The 12,041-nt window shown below is 41.5% G+C and overlaps 1 protein-coding gene across 3 annotated transcripts in view; it reads left to right on the forward strand.

The window, feature by feature from the left end:
• Positions 1-6,219, forward strand: part of LOC146625307 (disco-interacting protein 2 homolog C-like) — a 47,244-nt gene extending 41,025 nt beyond the window's left edge. For all 3 annotated transcript variants that reach the window (XM_085361991.1, XM_085361993.1, XM_085361994.1), the window contains 4 exons: positions 3,598-3,672; positions 3,925-4,099; positions 4,182-4,305; positions 5,967-6,219. In XM_085361991.1, coding sequence (XP_085218117.1) covers positions 3,598-3,672; positions 3,925-4,099; positions 4,182-4,305; positions 5,967-6,219 — 627 coding nt within the window. The remainder of the gene's footprint in view (positions 1-3,597; positions 3,673-3,924; positions 4,100-4,181; positions 4,306-5,966) is intronic.
• The last annotated feature ends 5,822 nt before the right edge of the window (positions 6,220-12,041 follow it).

Consider the following 12,041-nt stretch of genomic DNA (forward strand, 5'->3'; position numbering starts at 1 on the left):
GAGCCTTTTCCAAATCTCTGCCTCAAAAGACAATTGAAAGATTTCTTTGTGGAGGCCTCTGGGTGAATTTTATGCCAAAATCTAAAGGATGCGATGCTTACGCTCAGTGCCTCTCAGTTCATGCGCGGTTCGAGCTCAGAGTTGGAACTTTGCCACTTCTACAGCCTTCAGAGTGACTTTGAGCCCCAACAAAGTCTAAAACAGACAATTATAAAAACGTGTCACCCATCATAGAGTTGAAGTAGCCACAGAGACCAAACCCCCTTTTTTTATAGCAGGCTGTGCGCATGAGGTTAGAGATTGAGTAACTTTTTGAGCCAGTCCTCTAATGTTAGAGGAACTGTAATTTTTTTTAACTTCCATGTTCATTTTTCAGTCTCTAGAAACTCTTACTTAGCTCAGCAAAGCTGCTGTTTAGTCACTTTTTACGTGTAGCAGGAAATAAAAAGGATGTCTTGTAATGATGGCTATATTATTTAAATAAAAAAGTTTTGACTCTCACATGTGTTACCATGACAATGTATACCATTTATTATATAGGAAACTATTTACTTCTTGATGTACAAATAACTGTGACAAAATGCAAAAAAATAAAGACATTGCAGCTACTCATGTGCACCTGGCAGATGGCAAAGGAAGAAAAAATCATAACCTTTGGTAAACGGCTCGCCCACATTTAGTAGCTGCAGACCAGTGAAACCAGGTTATTTTTAGAGTACATTTAAAAACAGCAAATGCTGAACAGCGTGTTATTTGAAGCTTATTTCTTTGCATTTGTCTTTCCATGTATCAGTGAAAGGACAGCTGCTGAGCAGCCTTTTTGGCTTTTGCTGCGGCAGAAATATGAAACTCACACTAGGATATTTAGTGAGGTTTAAACAGTGATTTCTAATGCTGTAATTAGAAGAAACATCAGTGGTATAAATGTTTAGCAGACTAATAAAATTAGTTTGGTTTAAGTCAGTTTATGTGGTGAAAAAAGCTCAACATGCCACGTCATGTTTCAAATCACCGTGAGCTTTGCAGAGTCGGTGAGGGTCAAGTGTTTGGGACAGTGCCATAACATTTCTAATAAAGAAGGCAGAGGGCACCTGACTTTAAACAGAAACCTATGGAACCGTGCTCATTTTCACTTATTCATTGTTGCTTATTATTTGTGTTTTACGGTGCTGCATTATTTCTCTTTACATCTGTTTATGGTTTGGCACAAAGGGAGTAACATCGATTACTGACTCCAGACTTCATACAGCTTGTAACATCATGCTCCTCTATAACTCACTCCTGCTTCTGCCCCTGAAAAACATAGATCGTATGTATGTCGCAGATTTCTTGGTGTTTTAAGAGCAGGTGTGACATGCCTGACCTACAGCGATACACAGAAAACCAAGAAAACCCAACAGTCAGATGAGCAAACACTTTGGCAACAGTGGGAAGGAAGAACTCTCTTTTAACAGGAAGAAACTGGGACTGGTTGGGGATGGAAGACACGTTGTGCAAAACACATGTTGTGGAAGAGAGACGACTCCAAACTGGAATTTCTTTAAAATCAGAGGAGTTGCCACTGGTGGCCATTGGAAAAGGTAACAAAGTTGTTGCCCATGACCTCTGGAAAAAGGTTAGCCTTTCTCATATGTAGGACAGAGCAGGAAATCTCCAGCCTCAGATGTGTCGTGACTACTGGAAATACTCTGGTTTAGCAGAGAGAGATGCCTGGAATGAACCTGCAGAGGGCAGGACACATGGCACCTGCTCACTGTGAATTCATAGGACTATCATTTGTGTTTTTTCTCATATGGGCTCAGTCAGACTTAACACAAACGTTTAAACTGTTGAAATGAAAGCTTTCATTTCAGATCTGTCAGATATTTGTGATTTTAGATAAAGAACCTTTCAATATGTTCTAGAAGAGTTCAAGGCTGCAGCATCTGTGTGAAAGTGGCTTTAAAGTGATTGGAATGAGCTTGATGCTTTTAAAGGAATGAAATGAAAGTGGCGCTCTGGCACTAAGGACGGGTTTTTGGTCCATGCCGCCCCCTTCTCACTCTCTGGCGTGTTTACTCAGCTCTGTCAGCCTGATAAAGACATCAAACCTCCCTAAAAAGCTTTTAAAACTGGTGTTGGCGTTGAAGGTCTAGTGATACGTTCCTGAATACAGAGCTGTACTACAGCAACTCGGATCTGCAGAGATACTGATGGCTGAGCAGCACTTACTTCAGTTTCATTACTGAGCTCTGAGCAGTGAGACCAGCAGGAGGACTGACAGCAGTGCAAAATGTCTAAATATTAAGAGGCAGCATGTCTGAGGGATTTGATTGATTGACATGTTGAAGCTCTGAAACTAAGACTAAGCATACAGAGTCCAGTGTTAAGATGTTGATGTTAAATTAAAGCTGCCAAAAAAAACTGTCTTCGGTTGAGACAGAAGATTCTAGATTTCTGTTATTTCCATCTTCAGCTCATTTATATTTGGTGGTTTGTCTCCTGTGGGAGCTGCAGCGAGGGCTCAGTGGAGAACAGAGAGAGATGTGGGATGGAGGTGGTTCCACAGCAGCTCGCAGATGCACAGAAACTGTTCGTAGGCTGAAGCAGTTTAAAAAAGGCACCGAGAATTGTACTTTACAATTGGAAGAAGAGTGTCAGCTGACAAAACAACTGCTGTGGGCTACCACTGAGATCAGCTAACACCATGATCAGTCTGTTAAAACCTTTAGTTTCTTTATTCATTCAGGATATCTCAAGACCAGAACCTCGGAAACCAGCAGTCCACAGAGAAAGACTTTTCTTGGTTAAATACCAAGACAGGGGTTTCTGAGTCTGTCTTCATTTTGATCAAAAGTTGTGAATTTGAACATTTTTCATGAGTTTCTAACCTTGGATGCCTCCTAGACCTAAAATTTTACAAATGAAGAGTAGCAGCTTTGTGGCCACTTACTTAAGACACAATGTGACATTGACAGAACGCTTTGAAGCTAACATAGTCCTCAAATGCCTTTCAGCTCTTAGATTTAACAAACTGTGCTTGGTTTGATGTTTTAAAGCTCGCTGAAGCTCGTGCTTTTAGCACATGAAGTTTCCTAAACTCTCCACTGTCCCGATCTGTCCTGAAAGCAAACTGATGGATCTTTTCTTGGAGCTCGCCGAGTCGTTCATGTCTTCTTCCCCCACGTTGACACACAAAGAGAGGACGTCATGATTCAGGGCTGGTCATCGATCGGCACGCTGTTGTTTTTGACTCACTGCATGTGGGAGGAGGAGAGAAAACTAATGATTGCTTTCCACTCAGTCCATCGCTTCTTTTATCGCTTCACTGACACGATGTTCGTTGTGTACGTGCAAAAACATCGGAGGACTTGTGCTCGGTAAACATAATAAATGGCTGTTATTTGAAGTGCATTCACATCCGTTTATAAGGTTGTTTTATGTATTTTATGTCCGAGCAGCTTTAACAGGCGATGGTGTGAACCGACAGTGAAATGTAAAGTGTTTTTAACATAAACAGCTGCTTCTATTTGTGGGGCTGTATTCCTGTATGAGTCAGAGTGAAGCAGGAAGCAGGGAGATTGTTTTGATTCTTTATTTTTACATCTTATTTTTCAGATCCTGCCCGGAGTTCGTATCATCATCGCCAATCCGGAGACCAAAGGACCGCTTGGAGACTCACATCTCGGAGAGGTCGACAGACACGACCCGTTTCTTTCTTTTCTGATTGTCTTCTTTTTCTTCTTCCTGTTCTTTCTTTGTTTTTGGCATTTTTGGGGCAAAATTGTTGAGCTCCTAACTCAACCTAAGAATTTATGAGCAAGAGTCCTGTGATTTATTCCATCGCTAGGCGTTCAAAGTGTGATTGGTTTATTAAAAATATATATTTTTACCGACCAAAGAGTAAACTCAACACAGCTAATCGTAAATTTTACTGGTATGCAGATCTGGGTTCACAGCGCTCATAACGGCAGCGGTTACTACAGCGGTTACGGTGAGGAGGTTCTTCAGTCCGACCACTTCAACTCCAGACTCAGCTTCGGAGACACTCAGACCGTCTGGGCCAGGACGGGCTACCTGGGCTTCCTCCGCCGCACCGAGCTCACGGACGCCAACGGAGGTTGTTTGTCTCGCTGTGTGCAACGTGTCATCGCCCTCGTCGCACCGTGACTAACTGTGTGTCTTTGCGTCTGCTTGAACAGAGCGACACGATGCTCTGTTCGTGGTGGGAGCTCTGGAGGAGGCCATGGAGCTGAGAGGGATGAGGTACCACCCCATCGACATCGAGACCTCCGTCATCCGCGCACACAAGAGCATCGTGGAGTGGTACGTGTAACAACAGCAGCAAAGTCTTTGAAGGATATTAAACGACCACAAATAGCATGTAACAGAGGACGATAGTTCACTGAGACAAGCAGTGAATAATGTCAATGATTCACACAGTGCTCAGTCGATCGCATTGTAATGTTACAGGTAGAGTAAAGATGGGAAACCATCATCAACAAATCCATATTCAAGAGTTTAGTCCTCAACAATCACCAGAGCATCACTGAACAATAGCTGCTTGGTTGTGAGATGTGTTTCTACCAGTGTGTAAGAGAAGAAGCTGCAAGAGGAAAATCTCATTAGCAGTAATCAAGCTACTTTAATCAGATCCAATATCCTGCAGTTTAGATACAACTAAAAGAGACCTGCAGTAAACTTTAAGGTGAGTCAAACCATGACAGTTCTGCCTCTGAACTAAGTGTCATTTAAAATGCATGCTGTTGATGAAATGTTCATTTTTCATTTGCAAACAAAACTTTTATCTTTTTTTGTTCCTGAACCAACACAATCGGGCACGCGAATGCCGCCAAATGTGAGCTGAGAGATATATGACAGATCAGATGTTATCTGTCCGTCCACTGAGCTCCTCGTCCCATAGATGGCAGCGCTCCTCGTTCTGCTCTGCAGCCTTAGTGAGCTCGTCGTAGAGACGCATACACCGGTTTTCCAGTCATGCTGCAGGTCGTGGTTAGAGCGACCTAAGAGCAGGCTTTCAGAGCAGAGCAGAGACTGTCGTCAGCAGCTGCTGTCCATGATGGAGGAGCTGGAGTCAGTCCAGCTTCAGGATAAAAAGGTTTAACTCCAGTCTGGTCCCTACACCCTTCCCACCCAGTGGCTCCTCCTCCTCAGTCTTGCGGTTGCTGAAGGGTTTCCTAATGAAGGCGTGGATTAGAGTCTGTTGTGGACACAAACATCTCCAGACATCACGAACGAGTGATTACTAGTTATTCCAGGTTTACTTTTTAAAGCTTGAGCTTTAGTCGTTGCCCTGCGCCTCGCTCTTGGCTTATTGCTTTTATTACTTCTTGGCCTTTGTTATTGACATTTAAAGCAGCAAAATAGAAACTAAAATCAGTTCTGAATCTGTTTTTGAAAACATGAGCATTAATGTGCCATGAAAGGCACTGGATTTTGTTTATTACTGTAGTTATGTGTAGTTGTGTGTTGGACACACAGTGCTGTGCATCGGTGCAGAGTCAGTGCAGGCTTTGTGGCTCACTTCTACTGAAAGTTTTTGGTTTGGGCGTTCCAGGCGAGCAAGCAAAAGGAGTGAAAGTTACAGGATGAGGGTTTAGAGGCTGGATTGGAACTGAGTTTGAGTCTCGGGTTTACCACAACAGGATAACATGAGAAAACTGTGCTAGCTGATTAGCACAGGCCAAGCTCTCTTTGTCTTTACGCTGATACTTATTAGCTGCTGAAGCTCCACCAGCTTGTTGTTGTGGAGTTTTTCTTCCCTCAAGTGGCTGAAAAGGGAATGAAAGGAAAATTCTGTTTCGTTCAGCCTGTTTGTTTTTCAGTCATGTGATTCTCTGTAGAGCTCCAGAAAATGAGGCGTGGCACGTGGCCTTATTTACACACAGCATTTCTACTTTAATGCAGCTTTGAATTGAGAAACCACTCCAGATGTTACACTTCCTGCACGTCTCTGTCTCCATCAGTGCGGTCTTCCCCTGGACCAACCTGTTGGTGGTGGTGGTGGAGCTGGAGGGCTCTGAGCAGGAAGCCCTGGACCTTGTTCCCATGGTGACAAAGGCGGTGCTGGAAGAGCACTACCTGATCGTGGGCGTGGTCGTGGTGACGGACATCGGCGTCATCCCCATCAACTCCCGCGGCGAGAAACAGCGCATGCACCTCCGCGACGGCTTCTTACAAGACCAGCTAGACCCCATCTACGTGGCCTACAACATGTAGCCTGAGTGTGTGCGCGCGTGTGTGTCTGTGTGTGTTTAAGAGAGAGCGAGCATGCGTTTGTATGCTGTGCATTTCGCCGTTGTTGTTCATTTATTTCCCAGAATCAAGATGTACTGTATTTTTGAACCTGCATATGGTGTGGTCTTAAGTCGTCTGTTTTCTTTCTAGTCGTGTTGTGCTGGTTGATTGATTGATCGGTTGGTTGCTCAGTGGTGTTGCGACCATTTTTACACCCCCGCTTGACCTCGTGACCGTTACCAGGAGCTCGTCACTGTAGAAAGCCTTAGGGGAACACTGTGTAGGGGGCGCCGGCTCCCACCGTCACACCGCGTGTCGTTTTAGGAGGTAAACGTAGAGCGAGAGAAGTACTAGAGCCTGTACCTGTCATCATGTTTTACCGGTTGAATTAAAAAAATCCTGGATTTGTGGTATTATTTCAAATTAGAGCAGGGGCAGCCAGATTATTGTAAAAATATAAATATTGTACATAGACATAATAATCTATATGGAGAGGTACTTAAAACACAATGAGGTGTAGTAGCCCCTTTATGCAGCTCTCTCCGCCCACACCCTCTGCGCGTGTGTGTGTGAAGACTGTGTGTGTGTGTGTGTCTCTGTGTTCATGTGTGCAACAGGGACATTTTATGTCGTTTCAATGTGAATCAAACACTGATTTTAAACAGATTTTTATCCTGAGACGATCAAAGAAGAGACATTTATGTGGAGACTGGAAACACACTGAAGACATCCAAAAAACGGAGAGAAATTCAGTGGCTGTGCGCGTTTCGGTGTCCAAAGTCTGAGAAAAAAAATACACCGATTTATCTTTTTTGGATCTAGTTAAGAAAGATTTGCGTCTTTTTATCTTGTGACCTTTCTGGCTAAAAAGAAAATACCACAAATGCAATTTTAGCAGCTTTCTATAAAGTGTCTCATTTAAAGCAAACGTGCGGCAAATTTTGTAACATGCACATTAAACGTCTATGATCATCTTAGCTGTCAACCAGTCCTTCAGTTACCTTCCTGAATTACTTGCAGTCCCTATAGCACCCAAAGCATGTCAAGCAAAGTGCACTGTGTGAATATCAAAGAAATGTTGTTATTATTATCGTTATTTAAAGGGAGTTTAAGGGAAAACTGTGCATCATGTCAAAGACAACAGCATCAAGGTGTTGCTGCAGCAATTTTACATTTACTACCTTCTGACCAGCGGCCAGCAAGACTCAAAGGAAACATTCATTATCTGTAATATTATTATTATTATTATTATTATTATTTTCAAACTGACCAAATTTGTATGGGACACAAAAAATATGCCAAAACAAATAAACGAATAAATAAAATGTGAGATTTAATACAGCGAAAAGAAATTTTATGAAATTTTTAATTTTCAAAAAACTCAAAAATAAATTAGTAATATGCAGAAAAGCAAGACAAAGCATAGAAATGATAAATAAAGTGGAAAATTCTAACGGAAACGTAAATTAATTGAAGAATTCAAACAGAAATTGAATATGCAGGTGAATAAACATAGAAACAAGTTTATGACGATGTAATAAAGACGATAAAATTCAACCTTTTTATTAGGTTTAATCTCATATTAATTCATTTTTGAGATACTGTTTTATTTTTGACTTTGGCAGCTTTTGTCCTTCATATGTCCCATATGAACTGGCACACGATGGCTAATGACAGAAATTGGATGAACATAACAAAATATATATGATTTTGGCAGCTTTGGATGGAGACAGGTGTTTGTTTTTGAAGGTATCTTTGGTCCTCCATGTAAAGAAAATGGATAATTGTAAAAAATAATTGTGGCTCTCCATACATATGAACGGTTAAATGGATTGAAAAAAAATATGCTGCATAAAATATCCTTCTCCTGACATTTATAATGAAATCCACACACGTCCTCGGGCCTTTTTTTTATGAACGAATGTGCAAACTTGGGAGACAATAATCACTCTCAATCACAAAGTAAACACTTCTCCGTCTTATTGCCAAAAAAGACGGGTGCACCCAATCATTAGTGCGGGTAATAAATCAAGTAGCTGCTTGCTGTCTGGGGAAGTAAATGCGGATGTAGCTGCAGTAACATCTGGAGTCTGTTGGGACGAAGGGAACTCCAGATAAAGTTTACATAGAAAAGCTCCTATTGTAGCAATAATCCCCCAGGGACGCTCTTTACCGCAGGGATTCAGCTGCTGCCTGTGTGCACTCTACACATATGGGATAATTATGTTTAATGATTGTTCCAGTATTATAATCTCCCAACTTTAAACATCAGACACACAGCTGTGTAACCTCTGTATGTCGTGGAATTCCCAAAGCTTTTTCAGGCCGGCTACATCACAGAAAACAAGAACGGAGTCTAAACAGACTTTTAGTGTTTTTTATTGAGTGTAAACTGAATGAACTGAGAGGAAACATGGATCTAATGTGTTTATGGCCAAACTGAAATGTTACTGTGTTGTTGTCTGTGTTAAAGTCGTCGCTCAAAGTACGATTACAAAATAACTCTGCCTCTGTACAACACCACAGTAGATCCTGCTGTAAATGTGATGCAGACGATATATGTTTAATATGAGCGTTCACCAGTGTTTGGCAGCAAGTGCAGAATTAATAATATATCAGACAACAAACATTTCCACAAGTTAACAGCTCAAAAAAGGAAAGTAAGGAGTCCCACAGCAGAGTGAAGAATCCCTGGCAGAGAACGTCCTCGGAGCTTTGGTACAACAGCTACCACCTGATGTGCACTGACTTAGACACTTCCTCATATGTACTGAGGGTATATAAGATTTAAAGACAGATAGTTTAATAACTCTATGAAAAGCTTTTAAAATAATCTATATCAGTTCACGCCGAGACTCTTGGCTAACTGTGACCTATGGAAGCGTTGAAACCTGCGAGACACTCCGCAGGTTGTATAAAAGGTTTTATTCAGAGCGTTGCCGTTGTTTAGAGGAAACAGTGAAGCGTCGTTTGTTTACATCCCCGTGGCTGAATCACGTGTGACATCATCTCTTCGCTCTTCTTCTTTGTTTCACTTTGAGTTTTCTCATCAGTTTTCCTCCACGTGTTTATGAGCAGAAAACTTATTTTTATGCATATCAGAAGTTGCTTAGCGCTTGTTTGGATAACTTAGCAGTTTGGGTTTGTTAGTAGCAGCGTAGCGGTCATGTTTCAGTCCCTGGATGTGTGTGTGTGTGTGTGTGTGTGTGTGTGTGTGTGTGTGTGTGTGTGTGTGTGTGTGTGTGTGTGTGTGTGTGTGTGAGGTGGATAATGTAGATCAAGACGGAAACCCCATCAGAAACTCGGAGGACTCATCTCGGGGATTGATGGGAGGGAGACTGCATGGTGTGTGTGTGTGTCTGGGTGTGTGCGTGTTAGGTGTGTGTGTGTATATTGTATGTAAATAGTGTTGATTTTGTACGGTACAAGTGTGTGTGTGACTTGTTTTGTACACATGATAAAAAGATTAAATGACACTTTTATAAGAGCCTGCTACTGGCTCACCGTCACACTATACAGTGCAATAAAGTGCTTTGATTGGCTAAAACTCAGACTCGGGTTGTTATTATTTGTCTGTACAAACTCTTCACTCGTTAGTTAAAGAAAAAGCCAGATGTCTTACTTTCCTCACATCATCACACTATAACTAAAAGTCAGTTAAGCTTCAGCCTCTCCAGGAAACATAAACCATTAGCAGGTGGTGGGAGCAGACTTCTCTCTTCATCCCTCCCAGCTGATTTTTTTCAGGTTTGACTTTTTCATAATGTCTTTGTTACCGCTGGTAACACGAGGCACTACCTGCAGCCTGTTCAAGTAGCTCAGATGATCCAGCTCCTCCGGGATGGCCTCCAGCCTCGAGCGCGTGGAGGAGGCCGCAGCAGACGGGCTGTAGAAGGCCATCAGCCCGGTATCTGCCCCACCACAGCTGCCTGCTAATCTTTTCAGCTTAAACTCGGCTTCTGAAATGTGTGTTCGTCTTATTTGGATGGATGATGGGTTGTGATCTGTGTCGTTACAGTTCCGTATTTTAATTTTATTTCATTTTTAGTTTTTGTTTTCTATCAATTTCAAGTTCAGTTAGTTTCCAGAGTCTGTTGCACTTTAGTGTCAGTGTTAGTTTTAGTCTTTATGATTACTGTTATGGGGGTCAAACTCATAAAGACTTAACCTAAACTCTAGCCACATTTTATTTCAGCTAGTTTAAGAAGTTCACAAAATTATTTATTTCTTTGTTCAATTTTATTGTAGTTAACTAAAATGTTTTTTTTTTCACTTCTAGTTTTAGTTTTTAGTTAACTGAAATAACCTTGTTTGGCTGGTGGGGCTGATTTTTGCTTCCTCCTCTTTAAGGTCATAAGTATCAGAAGCTTCCATCTATTAAAGGAAATGACTTCACCTGCTTGGCAGTTTGTTTACGCTGGTTTTCTTCCAGCCTGGCTCTGTCTCTCTCCTCCTGGAAGGTTGGTGCCTCTCAACCACCCAGCTTGGTTTTCATTTGCTTTGCTTTGATTGTTTTGTAGTTATCGAGAAGCTTTTAGGTTAGCTCCTAGTTACCATTCCTTCAGTTTTTCTTTGAATGCCATTAAGAAGTTTTGAGTTAGTGAAAATTATCACTGTGTGGTTATACATGCTCTGTTATGTCTGAAATGAGCCGGGCATAACAGGGTAGATGTGGACAGATTGAGGACTTTGTGTTATTGTTGCCAGCTGCTATTTCTTGCAAATCTCTGAAGCTTTGGGCAGTTACGTCTGAAACTCACCTGGTTTCTGGAACAGGGCTCAGATTTCAGTGTGCGCGTACTTATTCTCTTTAAAACAAGTATGAGCATCAAAATAAAGGTTTTATCCAAGAAAAGAGACCGAAGGAAATATGAAAGTAATGCAGAAAAAACTACTGAAAAATAAACATTTTTGATACCAAGCCATGTATTCTGCAACTGTTTTGTTTGTTTGAAGACCCTGTGATCTTCACTGTCTTGAGGGAAAAAAATGTTGTCCTTCTTTCTCTCGTCTCCATCTTTCCCAGAGGTTTAGCAGATTTGGGTTTCTTGGCTCAGTCGCCAGCTTCCTCTTACTCACTCAGATTATTAGCTGTAAACAGTATTTAAAGAAGAAAAACTTATGGACAAACAGAGTAGAACTTCAATATAAACCTGTTTCTAATTTCTGTCCTCTCGATCTGATGCAACATTGTAATCAGTGAAATCTTCTCTGAGGATTTAGAGTCAGAAATGACAAAATGATGTGTGGGGTCGACGACGGTGCTGATGGGGTTTCCTCCCCTGTTCCTCCAGCACGTTACAGTTTTTCTCAAATGCTAAAACACATGTCACAAACGTTACCACCAGGTCCCCCAATGTCCAAACACAACACCCTTCTCTAAAGCTACATAAACACAACCACACCTTCCCACTGCAAAACTCAAACTCCCACACCAAGAGAGCAGCTCGAAGCTGTCAAAACTGTAAACACTATACACAGCATTACACACTACAGCAAAACAATTGAAAACACAATGCTCAATTTGTGAGAAGGTTCTTTGGTTCATAACTGCCAATGCATATTTTTATAGACTGTACAGTAACGGATCATCATAGAACCCTGCAGAGGATTAGGCATTTAGATTTGTGAGTTTCACATGAAGACTATAAATCTATAAAAACATCCTGCATGTACGTACACTACTGTAACACAACTCAATGCAAAAACAGAATCTATCGCACACAACAGTACTCTCGGAAACATGATCAGGGTGTGAAGTCTTTTTTATTGTCTACACGGTCATTTTACAGTATTACACACAG

This window comes from Diplotaxodon limnothrissa, linkage group LG9 (genome assembly GCF_057381915.1).
Source record: "Diplotaxodon limnothrissa isolate DT_005_m linkage group LG9, D_limnothrissa_male_GT1.1, whole genome shotgun sequence".
Classification (NCBI taxonomy): domain Eukaryota; kingdom Metazoa; phylum Chordata; class Actinopteri; order Cichliformes; family Cichlidae; genus Diplotaxodon; species Diplotaxodon limnothrissa.